The following is a 19,753-nucleotide window of genomic DNA, read 5'->3' on the forward strand; positions in this document are numbered from 1 at the left end:
TAGTGTGGGGCCAGAGTTGCCTGTAAAGAGAAGTGGAGTGAATGCAGTGACATTTTCAGCCCACGGCAGATCCTCTTTGCCCTTCCAGCTCTCATCAGAGGAAGAGTGATTACGTTTGCTATTCAACTAACAATTGTGTGCAATTTTCAGCCTGCCTTGTTGTTTAACGTTGTCTTCCCATGCTTCCGTCACATGCCACAGCATATCTGCTTCGTAATTACACTGGTAGGGACTTACCTACACCGTTTGGAAAAGGTTTGCCTAAAGTACTTATTTACTTGTGCATAATAAATCTTGATTGATACCTTGGTAATCTCTGAGATCATTCTAAGGTTCCCTCCCACAATGGCGAGGATTGAAGAGACAGGGAAACGGGTGACAAAAAAAGAACAACAACAACAAAAAAGAGGGCTGTGTTTCCTCACTGATGACCTAAGAGGAGAATTATGGATGGTTTGGAATCTCCATGGCTGACTTTTACTTGTTTCTGGCTAGTTCTACAGTCGGGATCTTCCCTAGACTCATGAGTTTGTGCGTAGAGTTGTCATCAGCATTCATCTAATAATCGAGTCCCATCATTTTCAGAGGAGGTCACTGTGATCCCAGAGAGAGCAAAGGTTGCACTATGAGCTCATGGCAGAGCTGAGACTGGGAACTGGGTCTGAATTCAGAAGATCAGGTATCTTGCAGCTGAGGACCAAGATGTAGAAAAGGATCATTAGCTGTAGTCTAGGGAGGCAAGTACAGTGTACCATTTTAACAGCCCCTTAAGAAAGCAGTTTTGAAACTCTAGGAAGGCACTGACTTTTATACAAAGAGGGAAGATCATGAAAAATCTCCAAAGGTATAGGACAGTGTTATTTAAATCTTAATTGCTTGTTTAAGTGGAGAAAATGTTGCTAAGGGACACGAATCCTAAACTCAATCGGCTATCAACTACTTCTGATGTCTAAGTCACAAGCCCCTCAGCCTCTCTTCTACCAATAAAATAGTGTTGTTCATACCTGTCTCTTCCTTCAGTGTCATTCATTTATTCAGCAAACATTGACCAAGAGCCAGGCCTTGCTTGGGTTAATTGCCAAGGGAGATTTAGGGACTAATGCAACATAATTTAAAGATTAAAATAAACACTCTAAGTTAAGTCAATTATTCCCAACCCTTGAATCAGAATACATACATAAAGATTCCCAGATGAGTCCAGTGTGCAGTTTTGAAAACCACTTCCTTAAGGTTATAGCTCTTGGTGTTAGATAATACCATACAACGGGGCTTGGTTGTTTTTAAAGTTTGGTGAGCTACGTAAATGTCTAAAGAAGAGTACTATCGATTGTAAGCCTTTTTTTATTTTTTCGGCTGCGCCATGCAGCGTACGTGATCTTACTTCCCTGACCAGGGATCAAACCCATACCCCCGCCGTGGGAACGCAGAGTCTTAGCCACTCGACCGTCAGGGAACTCCCTTGTTACTGATTTTAGAAAGGAAGCAAAACTTGAGCAAGCACTAGTTCACTCTGTTTTTGTGGATGACAGTGACTTGTCATCCACATGCTATCTTTAGAGGGGCTTGGTAGCCATTTTTAGTATTAAATGGCACCTTACCTGTAGCCCTAGGTTTTCCCAGCCATAGAGGAAGGGTCTTGGACGGCACATGGCCCTTTTCAGTTGTTTGTGTTTTCTTGTGTCTAATCAATTTGGCTGGACTTTTGGCTTCATCGGTTTGTGATCCTGGGGCTCATGACAGTTAGGTTTGATGGAACAAAATAGAGAAGACATTTTGGCAGGTAGGACGTAGGAGCTAGGGATGGATGTGAAAGCAAAATCTCCTGTTTCTAAGTGATGACTTTCTTTGGGTTATGGTGTTTTCTTTTTCCTCCAAACAGACAGGTAGTACCACGGTGAAGACCATGGCTTTTGGGTCCAAGACTTGTGTCCTAGCTTCAGCTTTGCTCTTCCTTAGCTGTGTATCCTTGAGCAAGTTATTTAACTCTTAGAGCCTTACTTTCTTGATCTGCTAAATATGGAGAAAGATAACCCTACCTCATGTAATAGTCAGAATGATTATGTGGCCAGTAGAAAATTGCTTGGCATATAGTAAGTCCTCAATAAACACTTGCTATTTATTGTCGGTCTGTAGCTTTCTTGTACGCACTGAACAGTTAGGAGGAGAAGACAGAAGAGCAACAGAGCGGCAATAAGTGAAACCTCTTAGGTTCTTCTTAATTGCTTTGCATTTGATGACAGTTCCTGAAAGACCAGTGCTTAGGAAGCCCCAGCTTTTTAACTCCCATCAGCAGTAGGTATCTTGCTTAGAGGAGGGCCACTTCTCTTGCTTTCCTCTCTTCTGATGGTGTTTGTGTATTTTCAGAGCCTCTGTGTAGATCTTCCCTTTCACTTCTTGCTTTCATGATGATTATATGCTTAGAGTGAAACCAATTGAGAACCAGAGGAAGTAAGAGCAGGGTAAGTTTTGGTCCAGCAAAACCAGCTCTCACCAGTGCTTATCTCTCTGTTTACCATGGGTCTCTTTCTGAGAAGCTGAGAAACCCCAGGGAAATGTTCTAGTTCGTCTGTTCACTAAACTTGTGAGGTTTTCTCAAACCCATTTATCAAAATGAAGGGCTGTAATTAAGATTTCAGAGAAGGAAAGCACTCTAGAATATTAGAGCTGATTGGGACTTTACAGACATTCATTCTACAAATGAGCATCCTCTCTTGTTAAAGGTCACACTGGCAAAGCTGAGACTAGAACTGGGGTCATAGGGACTCTATGTCTATACTATTGTATTTATCTCCTTCCTTGGGTCCATTTTGCATAGATTAGTTTTTCTTACATAGAATTTTCACTCCTGTTAGATTCCTTTTCAAAGATAAAAGTTCTAGCTTTTTATTTCTCTGTATAAGACCTTTAAATGAGCAAGGCTCATTTTAACCTTCCAAATCTTTCCCCCAAATATTCTAAGTCCCTCATTTCAGTTCAGCTGGTCTGCTGCCTTCTCAAAGAAATGCCTTGCTTCTTCCTTCAGTTCACAGAATTTTCAGGCATTGTCCTTTTGCTTATCCCTTTGTCTTTCAGAGCCCCCTAGCTTTCAGAGTACCCCTGTGCTACATCCTGTTACATACCCCAGTTGGTTTTTCTTTGTTTTTGTATACTTTGTGTTGCCCTTTTTCTCTTTTCACATATAAAAATACATCTTCCTCAGGTAGGCTTTAAACTCCTTGAAAACAGGATGATAATCTGAACCATCTGAGTACAGGATGAGACGTTGCTTTATCTGGAGCTCTAGGGCTTGGCAAATAAATTTATTCATTTATTAAATTAACAGACATTTTTATTGAGTGCCTATTGTGTATTAGGCCGTGAGGTTGGAGCATGATAATTACTTCTGCTCTCAAGGATCGAAGAGTTTAGTTTGTGATACAGGCAAGCAGAGAGGCAGAGTGACATGTGATGGGAGTGGTGACGGCGGTATCCCAGGTGCTGTGGAAATGTAGTGAAAGGGGACATAGCTTGAACTGGAGGACGGAGAATGTGAATTATGTCTTCAAGGACTAGTAGGAAGTGCTGCTCAGATCTAAATGGTACATAGCACATGAGACATCATTTTTAATCGAGAGGTAGCTTGGGGGAAGGGGAACAGAGATAAAACCTAGAGGAAATGGATGCATTTCCAGCAGAATATAAATGCTGAAAAATGACCTCAAAAGAAGTATACAACTGCTACCATTATTGTAGAAGTTCTTGGAACTATGATTAAGCTCTATTATTAAAGAAAGTTTCATATCTAGATGGCTTTACACTGAATTCTGATAAACCTTTAAAGATCAGATAGTTCCAGTCTTATCAGTAGACTAATCCAAACAGTAGAAGAGGATGCAGAACCCCCATATCAAAACCTAATGATGATAAGTAAAACAAGTAGAGGAAAACACTACAGAATGATCTTACTTAGTATTATATGTACAGAAATTCTATGTAAAGTATAATATGTAATTCATCAATATACCAGAACACGACAACTGTGACTGAGTAGGATTTTTTTCTAGGACTGCAAAGATGGTTCAAGATCTAGAAATCTATTAACACAATTCATTACATCTCTAAATTAAGGGAGGGAAAAAAGAGATGATTCCATCAGTGGACGCTAAGAAGGGAGATGCAGATTCTAGAAAGGGAGGAGTAACCAAGGAGATCAGCATTTATTCATTCACCCATTCATGCATAAGATATTTTTCTAAGGGCTTCCTGGCCAGGCATTGTGCTGGTATAGTGAGACCACTTAGGAACTTCCAGCTTATTGGGGTAGATAGGCAGGTGATTAAATAGCTTACATGTGGACTGTTATTAGTATGAAACAAGAGCCTGGGAATTAAGTTACTCTTTCTGGAAGGAGCTAGGGAAATGTTCACAGCATCAGAGACATTTCAGCTTGGTCAAGATAACAAAAAGTGGGGGGGTGTACTTGGTAGAAAGTAATGGCATTATAGATGGTGGACACAGCATGAACAAGTCTTCAGGGTCATTAAATTTCATTATAAATCCCGGGAGTGCTGTCACCGGGCCATTGGTAACATATAGAAGAAAGGCTTGAGAAAATGCTGTTAAGGTCTTATGCAGACAGGTATTTGGCCAGACCCTGGCACTCACTGGGGGTGTCACTGGGGTTGCCTCCATGCAGAGTACAGTGGAAGGGTGCTCTATGGTGCTGGGGTAACTGAAAATATGGTGGGGTCCATGGTTTGCACATGGATGCTTGCATTTTCATCTTTCATATTCTCCCAGAAGTTTCCTGTTCCTTTATATCTGCAGAATTTCTGAAAAGGCCAGGATTCTACAGTCAATTGGCAACGTGTGGTTGCTCTGGAAATGTGCCTCTTTGCTTTAGAAATCACTGTATCCTATATTAACCCATTTTGAAAGTTTCTATTTTGGAATAACTTGAGATTTATAGAAAATTTGCAAGGATAATATTAACCCATTTTTTAAAAAATCCACAAATAAAATTTATACTACAAATGTGCAGGGCACGTTAAAATGTTCAAATCTTTATTTTATCCTACTTGTTCCCCACTTATACTCACTTTGGTCTTGTTGAGAGTAGAACGGACACTTTATTCCCTTTTAGTAGAAAACTGAGGCTCAATTAAACAAACAAAACCCAAATTAAAGTTTCTCAAGCCTGAAAGACGAGCTTGGTTTTGGTATCTAAAAAAAAAAATCTCCAAGACTTCTAAACGTGCAGCCAGTTTTAAGAACCAGGGGTAAACCAGATTCACAGTTGTTTTTCTGTATTGGTTTTGTGCTGGGCCTTAATGGTGGTTTAGGGATGTATAAAATATGATCCCCGCTCTTCCAAGGAACCTACAATTTACCAAGTGTCTGTGTACATTAGCATGTGTACAAGGTGCAGGGGAGGAAAATAAGGCCCTGCAACCAGAGTGAAAAGCCAGTGTCCCCACTGGCTTAAGTAACAGAACCCTCCTGATTCCTCATGGAGGAATTGCTTCACGTCATCCTCTTTGATTGAGAGACCTACACCTCCAACAATTTTCCTCCCCTCATTTTGCTTAGCACTTGACAGTATATAAAACACTTTAATAGGGCTTCCCTGGTGGCGCAGTGGTTGAGAGTCCGCCTGCCGATGCAGGGGATGCGGGTTCGTGCCCCGGTCCGGGAAGATCCCACATGCCACGGAGCGGGCCCATGAGCCATGACCGCTGAGCCTGCGCATCCGGAGCCTGTGCTCTGCAACGGGAGAGGCCACAGCAGTGAGAGGCCCGCGTACCGCAAACAAAACAAAACAAACAAAAAAAACCACTTTAATGTTGTCATCTCATTGGTTGTCATGAAACTCTGTGAGTTAAGGACAGGGAGCAGGGGAACCTGGGACAGCAGATAAGGGCAGCGGGGCTGCTCAGGGTCATGTCACCCCTCCTGGCGTGGTGTAATGCTACCCAGGCCACGCTGGGCCCCATCTCTCCCTGGCCATCCCACGTGCTGAGGCCTTTATTTTTTCCTGCATTTCCAGTTTTCTTTGTTGTTACAGACATCTGGAGGTAATTATGGAGGCCTCTCAATTAATTCAGTCCAATTAATAAATTATGGGATGGATTTGGGGCTGGGAGAGGGTGAGGGAGCCTTCCGGGCCTCCCCGCGCTGGAGAGCTCTTGCAATCAGACTTGGAGAGCCCTCCTCAGTGGCAGTCTGTGAGGCTTGGCCCCAGCCTGCAGGCTGCCTGTAGGGTTGGTTGGCTTACACTGACACCAAGACATCGTTCTTCTTTCCTCACAGAGTATCTTTTAATCCCAGTAGGATAGCCCCTGGACTGGCTGGTGTATCCCCTTCCTAGCTGAGTTCTTCCTAGAGGTCCTGTATGGTATCCGCTCAGCAGAGTTCCTGATGGGTGTTATACGGGGCTGCCCTGTGCATTATAGGGGTTGAATATTTTAGCCCCTGGCTACTAAGTACCAATAATTGTCCTAGGCATTGTGGCAGATAATGTCCCTCCTTGCAATTTCCAAGTGCCCCTTGGTGGGGAGCAGTACTGCTCCTGCCAGAGGGATCATTTTAAATGTCCTGCCATGCATTAGTCATACCCTTGTTTCAAGAATAAACCTTTGGGGGTTCCTTAATGCCTGCAGAATAAATTCAAACTCCTCAAGCTTGCATGCAAAGCTGTCAGTGCTTTGGTTCCATCCCACATTTTTAGTTCTTTTGCTAGCTACTTTTCCTTGTTCCCCCACAGCCACGCTAAATTGAAGTACTGTGTGCTTTTCCGCTCATGCAAGGTTGCCTCCTTTGTTGGGGCCTGACCTCTACTCAGCACTCAAGGCCCAGTCTGAAGGTTGCCTCATTAATGAGGTCTTAGTTCCGCTCCCTGCAAGAAGTGATCTTATCTTTTTCTACATTCCAGCAACACTTTATTTTTTTTTTACCTCATTTAGATAATATCACCTCATTTAGGTAACTTACCACCATTTAATTGATGTGGTAATCATTTTAATAGATTATTAATAAAATTGAAGCTTTTTTCCAACCTTGCTAGTATAAGATTCTCCTACCATAGAAACTTCTTAAGGTTAGGGACCATTTCTTACTCATGTCTATTTCCTGAAGAGTCCTAGGCACTAAAATAGGTAACTGTTGGAAGAGAGGAATTCTAGATTGGTTGAGGGGAGTGTTCAATTTTTCTCCTCCTCCAGTTAAGGCAAGTTTTTCATAACTCTCCTTTTTTTCCTCCCCTCCCCTCCCTCCCCTCCCCTCCCTCCCCCTCCCCTCCCTCCCCCACCCTCCCTTCCTCCCCCTCCCTCTCCCCTCCCTCCCCTCCCTCCCTCCTTCCCTCCCTCCCTTCCTCCCTTCCTTCCTTCCTTCCTTCTCAGAGTCCTTTTTCAAGATTTTATTAAGTATGGATTAAGAAGAAGTAATAACGAAGTGAAGTATATTGCCTTCATTTTTGTGTTTTTTTAAAAACAACTGTTGTTTGTTTCTTTTTAATTCCAGATTCAACAATGTCTCACCCATCTTGGCTGCCACCCAAAAGCTCTCCTGAGCCCCTTGGCCATGTGTCTGCACGGATGGAGACCACCCATTCCTTTGGGACCCCCAGCATTTCAGTGTCCACACAACAACCACCGAAGAAGTTTGCCCCCGTCGTTGCTCCAAAGCCGAAGTACAACCCATACAAGCAACCTGGCGGTGAAGGTGAGTGAAGGATTGCAGAGGTGGGTGCCCCAAATGGGAGAGTTCAATATAATAAAAAGTGATCTGTAGTACAATGTTGTGTTGGAACAAGGTAGCTCAAGAATTTGTGGTGTGGTTATCATAGTGTATAGACTGTCAAAGGTTAAAAGGCATCAAGTAACCATCTAGGCAGCTCTTCTTTGGGGAATAAAGATTGAGATCTCTTAGGGGTTATATGACTATGGTTATACAGTGAGTTCGGGCCAGAGCTAAAACTAGAACCCTCATCTCTTCATTCATAGCTCAGTGCTCTTCTACTGCTGTGTCCTCCATCCCCATCCCACTGTCTTGTAGAAATGTGTCTACCACCCAGTCGTCCCTCCCCCTTGCCGTTGGACATGTGTCCAAAAATGATTCCAAACAGTGGACTCCCCTCTAATGTGAAGGGAATAAAGACACGGTTTCTTACAGAGAAGGAGGCAGAGGTGTGAGGAAGTCTAGCGGGTATGACGATCGATGCACACTCAAGGGGCAGGATGGGGCAGGTCCTATATTGTGTTGGTGTATGTGAGAGGGAGGAGAGAAGCAGGTAGTGGTTGCATTTCAGACCCCTCTACGAGGGGTCAGATTCACCACGAGTGCTGTGAATGCCGGTGAGTTGTCGCCTTGGCCGACTCTTCCTGCATGGAGATGTCCCATCCTCGTCACTGTACTCTGTGAGGTTCTCCCACTGTCTAGCTGGTTCTCTAGGGACAGTGGCATCATCTCTGATCCTCTGCAGCTCTTTGCTCAAATGTTTGTTCTTTCTTAACATGCCACCTCACACCCTTCTGTCACCCGTCACAATCCTATTTGTATCACCTTCTCCAGTGTCTGGACTTGACCTAGATCCGAAGTAATCACTCCTTTCCCTGGGTTTCCACATACATCTTATTCTGACTGTCAACTTCCTACTTCTTTTGTTGTTCCTCCTGCTCATTGTGGAGCACAGGCTCCGGACGCGCAGGCTCAGCGGCCATGGCTGACGGGCCTAGCCGCTCCGTGGCATGTGGGGTCTTCCCGGACCGGGGCACGACCCCGTGTCCCCTGCATCGGCAGGCGGACTCCCAACCACTGCGCCACCAGGGAAGCCCCCTCCTGCTCTTCTATCTGCCACTACTGACCAGATAGTCCGCGTGAGGCACTATGCTTTTCATTGTCATTTTATTGCCTTCCCTATAACCCCATGAACTAAGTATTTTTTCACATAAAGAAATGGAAGCTTAGAGAAAAGAGGTGACATTCTCTGTGGTTTTGTGGCTACAAAGTTTCTGAAGTGAGGCTGTGGTCTTCACCCAGCCTGCTATGCTGCTGGTCCTTCTCTTCCTGGCATATGTGGCACTCAGGCCCCATATGATGGTGATACTTCCCTACTTCCTTATAAGAATGTAAGCTTTGTTTCCCCATTTAAGCAACAAGACGTGGTTTCTCACTCATCCTTATGTTCCTCTTGGCTCTTATTATGCTACTGTGTTTTTAGTGGGAATGATTGTGTATGGTCAAATGTATGTCTGTATGTTCCTATGTGTATATATATTTGGATGGGTGGCGGATGGCTGCATGGGTGAGTGCACTGCTCAGTAATTCTTCTCTTGCAATAAACAGTTTGGAATGTGGCATCCTCTCTCGAAGCAACTCAGTCTCGCTGAATTTCTGAAGTCTTGAGTCTTTCTTGCAATTCTGCCAATCTCTCTTTTCTTTTTAATATAACCTTTTTTGAATACGTAAAGGAAGAAATTTCCCTTGCATATATACATTTTAAAGACAAACGTGGATAAAGGTTCATGGATATTCAGACTTTTTAAAATATAGCTCCATCTCTTCATCTGCTATATATTATGACATGATATTTGTTAGAAGTGTAAGATTTGCTTTCCTTTATATTTAATTTAAATGTTAGTGCATCCTCTGTTGCTCTCAGTGTTTTTATAATTCATGTTATTTTTGTTTAATTTTTTATACACTTTCTAAAGTTTATATCCATTTTCTTTTTTTGTCCATTTAGAATGTTCTGTACCATTAGTGAAATCCCCAGGTAGTAGGTAACACAGTTTTCATTTACCGTGTGAGTTGATGAGGTCTCGTGTCTCAGCTTACACCATTGCCATTCTTTGCCTATGTACATACGCGCCCTCAATTTCTAGCCCATAAAGCCTTAACATTCATAGCTTAATTCAGGCCCTGACTTCCAAGAACCTCAGCCACAAAGACAGAGTGTAGAACTAACAGAAATCACACAGTCCACCTTTCGCTGGTATAAAGATGAGAACTGCAGCGCAGAGAGTGTGAGTGTTTTTTTCAGAGATGCACGGCCTGCTTGTGGTCAAGTTGGTACCAGTCCTCGGGTCCCCTTTGTTTGAGTCCAGAGTTATCAGGACTTTGTATTGTATTCTACTCTGTCCCTCAGCCATAACCTCTATGTGTCTCATACAGTCCTTTTCACAACTGTCCTTCTAATAGATTTACTTGTGTATGGTTCTGTCTCCTTTGGTAGACTCGGACCTTTTAGAGGCTGGGGCTGCCTGACTCATACCTTTACTCCCAACAGCCTCCAGCAGGACACCTGACACCTAGTAGCTACTCAATGATGTTTGCGGTGATAATAGTAAAGTACAGCAATATGAGCGTGCTTTTCCAGGCACAGATTCGAGCTTCTTAACCACTTTTTAGGCTTTATGGTTCTGTTTAAATTTCTTTTACCTCGTCGTCCCATTCCTTGAGCTTTTTAGCCCAGGATTTGTTTAACCACTGCTACCTTGAAGTTACCGATTACATTTCTCACCTTCGTATTATGTCTGTAATCTCTGGGGTTTGCTTTCTCATTTTTAATTTCTGACTGTGAAAGTAGAAAAAGTATCCACATGTTTTCCACATCAACTTATATTTATGTGATACCGTATGTTATAATTTTTTTACAAGGTATTCTGCTAATAACTTTCTCTAAAGGGCTTTGGCACATTTAAGAGTAGGTGTACTTTTTTTTCCAAGTTAGTAGCTCTTTAGCCCTTAGGGTCTTTTTATTTTACTACCATTGTTCTCATTTTTCATTGATTTTTTTTTTCAACAACTTGTGTGTCTCTTGGAATGCCCCTGCATTTCCAAATACCTCTTTGTGTCCTGTACTATATGCTTATGAGCCCATATATATATTTTATTGTTTTGTCTTCTTGCAAATTTTACCATGTTAAGTGTCTACGTATTTTTTTATGGAATGAAGTTGGTATGTATATATGGTTTTGTCTCATCACGTTCTGTTCTAGACTGATGAGAGCAATAAGATGATGCAATTTTTCTTTTGGTCTTTAAAGTACTAGCAGTAGTTGTTTTTTTTTTTTTTTTAAATACGTATTAGTGGATATATGTCAATCCCAATCTCCCAATTCCTCACACCACCACCCCTACCCTGCCACTTTCCCCCCTTGGTGTCCATATGTTGGTTCTCTACATCGGTGTGTCAGTTTCTGCCCTGCAAACGGTTCATCTGTACCAGTTTTCGAGGTTCCACATATATGCGTTAATATACTATATTTGTTTTTCTCTTTCTGACTTACTTCACTCTCTATGACAGTCTCTAGATCCATCCATGTCTCTACAAATGACTCAATTTCGTTCCTTTTTATGGCTGAATAATATTCCATTGTATAATAATATTACATTGTACCACATCTTCTTTATCCATTCATCTGTCGATGGGCATTTAGGTTGTTTCCATGTCATGGCTATTGTAAATAGTGCTGCAATGAACATTGGGATATCTTTATGAATTACGGTTTCTCTGGGTATATGCCCAGTAGTGGGATTGCTGGGTCATGTGGTAATTCTATTTTTAGTTTTTAAAGGAACCTCCGTACTGTTCTCCATAGTGGCTGTATTAATTTACATTCCCACCAACAGTACAAGAGGGTTCCCTTTCCTCCACACCCTCTCCAGCATTTGTTGTTTGTAGATTTTCTGATGATGCCCATTCTAACTGGTGTGAGGTGATACCTCATTGTAGTTTCGATTTGCATTTCACTAATAATTAGTGATGTTGAGCAGCTTTTCATGTGCCTCTTGGCCATCTGTTTTTCTTCTTTGGAGAAATGTCTATTTAGGTCCTCTGCCCATTTGTGGATTGGGTTGTTTGTTTTTGTGATATTGAGCTGTTTATATATTTTGGAGATTAATCCTTTGTCCGTTGATTCGTTTGCAAATACTTTCTCCCATTCTGAGGGTTGTCTTTTCATCTTGCTTGTACTTTGCTTTGCAAAAGCTTTTAAGTTTCATTACGTCCCATTTGTTTATTTCTGTTTTTATTTTCATTACTCTAGGAGGTGGATCAAAAAAGATCTTGCTGTGATTTATGTCAAAGAGTGTTCTTCCTGTGTTTTCCTCTAAGAGTTTTATAGTGTCCAGTCTTACATTTAGGTCTTGAATCCATTTTGACTTTATTTTTGTGTATGGTGTTAAGGAGTGTTCTAATTTCATTCTTTTCCATGTAGCTGTCCAGTTTTCCCAGCACCGCTTATTGAAGAGACTGTCTTTTCTCCATTTGTATATCCTTGCCTCCTTTGTCATAGATTAGTTGACCATAGGTGTGTGGGTTTATCTCTGGGCTTTCTATCCTGTTCCATTGATCTGTATTTCTGTTTTTTTGTGCCAGTACCATATTGTCTTGATTACTATACCTTTGTAGTATAGTCTGAAGTCAGGGAGTCTGATTCCTCCAGCTCCATTTTTTACCCTCAAGACTGCTTTGGCTATTCGGGGTCTTTTGTGTCTCCATACAAATTTTAAGATTTTTTGTTTTAGTTCTGTAAAAAATGCCGTTGTTAATTTGATAGGGATTGTATTGAATCTGTAGATTGCTTTGGGTAGTATAGTCATTTTCACAATATTGAGTGTTCCAATCCAAGAACATGGTATATCCATCTGTTTGTATCATCTTTAATTTCTTTCATCAGTGTCTTATAGTTTTCTGCATACAAGTCTTTTGTCTCCCTAGGTAGGTTTATTCCTAGGTATTTTATTCTTTTTGTTGCAGTGGTAAATGGGAGTGTTTCCTTAATTTCTCTTTCAGATTTTTCATCATTAGTATATAGAAATGCAAGAGATTTCTGTACATTAATGTTGTATCCTGCAACTTTACCAAATTCATTGGTTAGCTCTAGTAGTTTTTTGGTGGCATCTTTAGGGTTCTCTATGTATAATATCATGTCATCTGCAAACAGTGGCAGTTTTACTTCTTCGTTTCCAGTTTGTATTCCTTTTATTTCTTTTTCTTCTCTGACTGCCGTGGCTACAACTTCCAAAACTATGTTGAATAGTAGTGGTGAGAGTGGACATCCTTGTCTTGTTCCTGATCTTAGAGGAAATGCTTTCAGTTTTTCACCATTGAGAATGATGTTTGCTGTGAGTTTGTCACATACGGTGTTTATTATGTTGAGGTAGGTTTCCTCTATGCCCACTTTCTGAACAGTTTTTATCATAAATCGGTGTTGAATTTTGTCAAAAACTTTTTCTGCATCTATTGGGATGATCATATGGTTTTTATTCTTCAATTTATTAATATGGTGTATCACATTGATTGATTTTTGTATATTGAGGAATCCTTGCATCCCTGTGATAAACCTCACTTGATCATGGTGTATGATCCTTTTAATGTGTTGTTGGATTCTGTTTGCTAGTAATTTGTTGAGGATTTTTACATCTATGTTCATCAGTGATATTGGTCTGTAATTTTCTTTTTTTGTAGTGTCTTTGTCTGGTGATGGTGGCTTCATAGAAAGAGTTCGGGAGTGTTCCTTCCTCTGCAATTTTTTGGAAGAGTTTGAGAAGGATGGGTGTTAGCTCTTTGCTATATATTTGATAGAATTCACCTGTGAAGCCATCTGTTCCTGGACTTTTGTTTGTTGGAAGATTTTTAATCACAGTTTCAATTTCATTCCTTGTGATTGGTCTGTTCATATTTTCTATTTCTTCCTGGGTCAGTCTTGGAAGGTCATAACTTTCTAAGAATTTGTCCATTTCTTCCAGGTTGTCCATTTTATTGGTATAGAGTCACTTGTAGTAGTCTCTTAGGATTCTTTGTATGTCTGTGGTGTCTGTTGTAACTTCTCCTTTTTCATTTGTAATTTTATTGATTTGAGTCCTCTCCCTCTTTTTCTTGATGAGTCTGGCTAATGGTTTATCAATTTTGTTTATCTTCTCAAAGAACCAGCTTTTAGTTTTATTGATCTTTGCTATTGTTTTCTTTGTTTCTATTTCATTTATTTCTGCTTTGATCTTTATTTCTGCTCTTATCTTTCCTTCTACTAACTTTGGGTTTTCTTTGTTCTTCTTTCTCCAGTTCCTTTAGGTGTCAGGTTAGATTGTTTATTTGAGATGTTTGTTGTTTCTTGAGGTAGGCTTGTATTGCTATGAACTTCCCTCTTAGAACTGCTTTTGCTGCATCCCATAGGTTTTGGATCATTGTGTTGTCATTGTCATTTGTCTCTAGGTATTTTTTGATTTCTTCTTTGACGTCTTCAGTGGTCTCTTGGTTATTTAATAATGTACTGTTTAGCCTCCCTATGTTTGTGTTTTTTACATTATTTTTCCTGTAATTGATTCTAATCTCATAGAGTTGTGGTCAGAAATGATGCTTGATATGATTTCAGTTTTCTTAAATTTACTGAGGCTTGATTTGTGACCCAAGCTGTGATCTATCCTGGAGAATGTTCTGTGCACACTTGAGAAGAAAGTGTAATCTGCTGCTTTTTGGATGGAATGTCCTACAAATATCAATTAAATCTGTCTGGTATGTTTTGTCATTTAAAGCTTGTGTTTCCTTATTAATTTTCTGTTTGGATGATGTGTCCATTGGTGTGAGTGAGGTGTTAAAGTTCCCCACTATTACTGTGTTACTGTCGATTTTCTCTTCTATAACTGTTAGCAGTTGCCTTATGTATTGAGGTGCTCCTATGTTGGATGCATGTATATTTATAATTGTTTTATCTTCTTCTTGGATTGATCCCTTGATCATTATGTAGTGTCCTTCCTTGTCTCTTGTAACATTCTTTATTTTAAAGTCTGTTTTATCTGATATGAGCATAGCTACTCCAGCTTTGTTTTGATTTCCATTTGCATGGAATATCTTTTTCCATCCCCTCGCTTTCAGTCTGTATGTGTCCCTAGGTCTGAAGTGGGTCTCTTGTAGACAGCATATGGATGGGTCTTTTTTTTGTATCCATTCAGCAAGTCTTTGTCTTTTGGTTGGAGCATTTAATCCATTCACGTTTAAGGTAATTATCGATAGGTATGTTTCATATTGCCATTTTCTTAATTGTTTTGAGTTTGTTTTTGTAGGTCCTTTTCTTCTCTTGTGTTTCCCAGTTAGAGAAATTCCTTTAGCATTTGTTGTAGAGCTGGTTTGGTGGTGCTGAATTCTCTTAGCTTTTGCTTGTCTGTAAAGCTTTTAATTTCTCCATCAAATCTGAATGAGATCCTTGCTGGGTAGAGTAATCTTGGTTGTAGGTTCTTCCCTTTCATCACTTTAAGTATATCATGGCACTCCCTTCTGGCTTGTAGAGTTTCTGCTGAGAAATAAGCTGTTAACCTTACGGGAGTTCCCTTGTATGTTATTTGTCGTTTTTCCCTGCTGCTTTCAATAATTTTTCTTTGTCTTTAATTTTTGCCAATTTGATTTCTATGAGTCTTGGCATGTTTCTCCTTCGTTTATCCTGTATGGGACTCTCTGCTCTTCCTGGTCTTGGGTTGCTAAATCTTGTCTCATGTTAGGGAAGTTTTCGAATATAATCTCTTTAAATATTTTCTCGAGTCCTTTCTCTCTTCTCTTTTTGAACCCCTATAGTGCGAATGTTGTTGCCTTTAGTGTTGTTCCAGAGGCCTCTTAGGCTGTCTTCATTTCTTTTCATTCTTTTTTCTTTATTCTGTTCCGTAGCAGTGAATTTCACCATTCTGTCTTCCACGTCACTTATCTTGTTCTTCTGCTCAGTTACTCTGCTATTGATCCCTTCTAGTGTATTTTATTTCAGTTATTGTATTGTTTTTTTATTTATTTATTTATTTTTTTTAACATCTTTATTGGAGTATAATTGCTTTACAATGGTATGTTAGTTTCAGCTTCACAACAAAATGAATCAGTTATATATATACATATGTTCCCATATCTCTTCCCGCTTGCGTCTCCCTCCCTCCCACCCTCCCTATCCCACCCCTCCAGGTGGTCACAAAGCACCGAGCTGATCTCCCTGTGCTATGCGGCTACTTCCCACTAGCTATCTACCTTACGTTTGGTAGTGTATGTATGTCCATGCCTCTTTATCGCTTTGTCACCGTTTACCCTTCCCCCTCCCCATAGCCTCAAGTCCATTCTCTAGTAAGTCTGTGTCTTTATTCCTGTTTCACCCCTAGGTTTTTCATGACATTTTTTTTTCTTAGATTCCATATATATGTGTTAGCATACGGTATTTGTCTCTCTCTTTCTGACTTACTTCACTCTGTATGACAGACTCTAGGTCTATCCACCTCATTACAAATAGCTCAATTTCGTCTCTTTTTATGGCTGAGTAATATTCCATTGTATATATGTGCCACATCTTCTTTATCCATTCATCTGATGATGGACACTTAGGTTGTTTCCATCTCTGGGCTATTGTAAATAGAGCTGCAATGAACATTTTGGTACATGACTCTTTTTGAATTATGGTTTTCTCAGGGTATATGCCCAGTAGTGGGATTGCTGGGTCATATGGTAGTTCTATTTGTAGCTTTTTAAGGAACCTCCATACTGTTCTCCACAGTGGCTGTATCAATTTACATTCCCACCAACAGTGTAAGAGGGTTCCCTTTTCTCCACACCCTCTCCAGCATTTATTGTTTATAGATTTTTTGATGATGGCCATTCTGACTGGTGTGAGATGATATCTCATTGTAGTTTTGATTTGCATTTCTCTCATGATTAGTGATGTTGAGCATTCTTTCATGTGTTTGTTGGCACTCTGTATATCTTCTTTGGAGAAATGTCTATGTAGGTCTTCTGCCCATTTTTGGATTGGGTTGTTTGTTTTTTTGTTATTAAGCTGCATGAGCTGCTTATAAATTTTGGAGATCAATCCTTTGTCAGTTGCTTCATTTGCAAATATTTTCTCCCATTCTGAGGGTTGTCTTTTGGTCTTCTTTATGGTTTCCTTTGCTGCGCAAAAGCTTTTAAGTTTCATTAGGTCCCATTTGTTTACTCTTGTTTTTATTTCCATTTCTCTAGGAGGTGGGTCAAAAAGGACCTTGCTGTGATTTATGTCATAGAGTGTTCTGCCTATGTTTTCCTCTAAGAGTTTGATAGTTTCTGGCCTTACATTTAGGTCTTTAATCCATTTTGAGCTTATTTTTGTGTATGGTGTTAGGGAGTGATCTAATTTCATACTTTTACATGTAGCTGTCCAGTTTTCCCAGCACCACTTATTGAATAGGCTGTCCTTTCTCCACGGTACATTTCTGCCTCCTTTGTCAAAGATAAGGTGACCATATGTGCGTGGGTTTATCTCTGGGCTTTCTATCCTGTTCCATTGATCTATCTTTCTGTTTTTGTGCCAGTACCATACCGTCTTGATAACTGTAGCTTTGTAGTATAGTCTGAAGTCTGGGAGCCTGATTCCTCCAGTTCCTTCTTTCGTTCTCAAGATTGCTTTGGCTATTCGGGGCCTTTTGTGTTTCCATACAAATTGCAAAATTTTTTGTTCTAGTTCTGTGAAAAATGCCAGTGGTAGTTTGATAGGGATTGCATTGAATCTATAGATTGTTTTCGGTAGTAGAGTCATTTTCACAATGTTGATTCTTCCAATCCAAGAACATGGTATATCTCTCCATCTATTTGTGTCATCTTTAATTTCTTTCATCAGTGTCTTATAATTTTCTGCATACAGATCTTTTGTCTCCTTAGGTAGGTTTATTCCTAGATATTTTATTCTTTTTGTTGCAATGGTAAATGGGAGTGTTTTCTTGATTTCACTTTCAGATTTTTCATCATTAGTATATAGGAATGCCAGAGATTTCTGTGCATTAATTTTGTATCCTGCCACTTTACCAAATTCATTGATTAGCTCTAGTAGTTTTCTGGTAGCATCTTTAGGGTTCTCTATGTATAGGATCATGTCATCTGCAAACAGTGACAGCTTTACTTCTTCTTTTCCGATTTGGATTCCTTTTATTTCCTTTTCTTCTCTGATTGCTGTGGCTAAAACTTCCAAAACTATGTTGAATAAGAGTGGTGAGAGTGGGCAACCTTGTCTTGTTCCTGATCTTAGTGGAAATGCTTTCAGTTTTTCACCATTGAGGATGATGTTTGCTGTGGGCTTGTCATATATGGCCTTTATTATGTTGAGGAAAGTTCCCTCTATGCCTACTTTCTGCAGGGTTTTTATCATAAATGGGTGTTGAATTTTGTCAAAAGCTTTCTCTGCATCTATTGAGATGATCATATGGTTTTTCTCCTTCAGTTTGTTAATATGGTTTATCACATTGATAGATTTGCGTATATTGAAGAATCCTTGCATTCCTGGAATAAACCCCACTTGATCATGGTGTATGATCCTTTTAATGTGCTGTTGGATTCTGTTTGCTTGTATTTTGTTGAGGATTTTTGCATCTATGTTCATCAGTGATATTGGCCTGTAGTTTTCTTTCTTTGTGACATCCTTGTCTGGTTTTGGTATCAAGGTGATGGTGGCCTCGTAGAAGGAGTTAGGGAGTTTTCCTCCCTCTGCTATATTTTGGAAGAGTTTGAGAAGGATAGGTGTTAGCTCTTCTCTAAATGTTTGATAGAATTCGCCTGTGAAGCCATCTGGTCCTGGGCTTTTCTTTGTTGGAAGATTTTTAATCACAGTTTCAATTTCAGTGCTTGTGATTGGTCTGTTCATATTTTCTATTTCTTCCTGATTCAGTCTTGGCAGGTTGTGCATTTCTAAGAATTTGTCCATTTCTTCCAGATTGTCCATTTTATTGGCATAGAGTTGCTTGTAGTAATCTCTCATGATCTTTTGTATTTCTGCAGTGTCAGTTGTTACCTCTCCTTTTTCATTTCTAATTCTATTGATTTGAGTCTTCTCCCTTTTTTCTTGATGAGTCTGGCTAGTGGTTTATCTATTTTGTTTATCTTCTCAAAGAACCAGCTTTTAGTTTTATTGATCTCTGCTATCGTTTGCTTCATTTCTTTTTCATTTATTTCTGATCTGATTTTTATGATTTCTTTCCTTCTGCTAGCTTTGGGGTTTTTTTGTTCTTCTTTCTCTAATTGCTTGAGGTGCAAGGTTAGGTTGTTTATTCGAGATGTTTCCTGCTTCTTAAGGTGGGCTTGTATTGCTATAAACTTCCCCCTTAGAACTGCTTTTGCTGCATCCCACAGATTTTGGGTCGTTGTGTCTCCATTGTCATTTGTCTCTAGGTATTTTTTGATTTCCTCTTTGATTTCTTCAGTGATCACTTCATTATTAAGTAGTGTATTGTTTAGCCTCCATGTGTTTGTATTTTTTACAGATCTTTTCCTGTAATTGATACCTAGTCTCATGGCGTTGTGGTCAGAAAACATACTTGATACAATTTCAATTTTCTTAAATTTACCAAGGCTTGATTTGTGACCCAAGATATGATCTATCCTGGAGAATGTTCCATGAGCACTTGAGAAAAATGTGTATTCTGTTGTTTTTGGATGGAATGTCCTAAAAATATCAATTAAGTCCATCTTGTTTAATGTATCATTTAAAGCTTGTGTTTCCTTATTTATTTTCATTTTGGATGATCTGTCCATTGGTGAAAGTGGGGTGTTAAAGTCCCCTACTATGAATGTGTTACTGTCGATTTCCCCTTTTATGGTTGACAGTATTTGCCTTATGTATTGAGGTGCACCTATGTTGGGTGCATAAATATTTACAATTGTTATATCTTCCTCCTGGATTGATCCCTTGATCATTATGTAGTGTCCTTCTTTGTCTCTTCTAATAGTCTTTGTTTTAAAGTCTATTTTGTCTGATATGAGAATTGCTACTCCAGCTTTCTTTTGGTT

The 19,753-nt window shown here is 39.9% G+C and overlaps 1 protein-coding gene across 6 annotated transcripts in view; it reads left to right on the forward strand.

Annotated features, from left to right (window-relative positions):
• LPP (LIM domain containing preferred translocation partner in lipoma) overlaps positions 1–19,753 on the forward strand; it is a 700,420-nt gene that overhangs the window by 227,855 nt on the left and 452,812 nt on the right. For all 6 annotated transcript variants that reach the window (XR_012331429.1, XM_019946127.3, XM_073804014.1 and 3 more), the window contains one exon: positions 7,498–7,698. Coding sequence is in view for 5 of the 6 variants with exons in the window: in XM_019946127.3 (XP_019801686.1) it covers positions 7,506–7,698 (193 nt within the window). In the remaining variant the exon portion in view is untranslated. The remainder of the gene's footprint in view (positions 1–7,497; positions 7,699–19,753) is intronic.

The sequence above is a fragment of the Tursiops truncatus genome, chromosome 4 (genome assembly GCF_011762595.2).
Source record: "Tursiops truncatus isolate mTurTru1 chromosome 4, mTurTru1.mat.Y, whole genome shotgun sequence".
NCBI lineage: Eukaryota > Metazoa > Chordata > Mammalia > Artiodactyla > Delphinidae > Tursiops > Tursiops truncatus.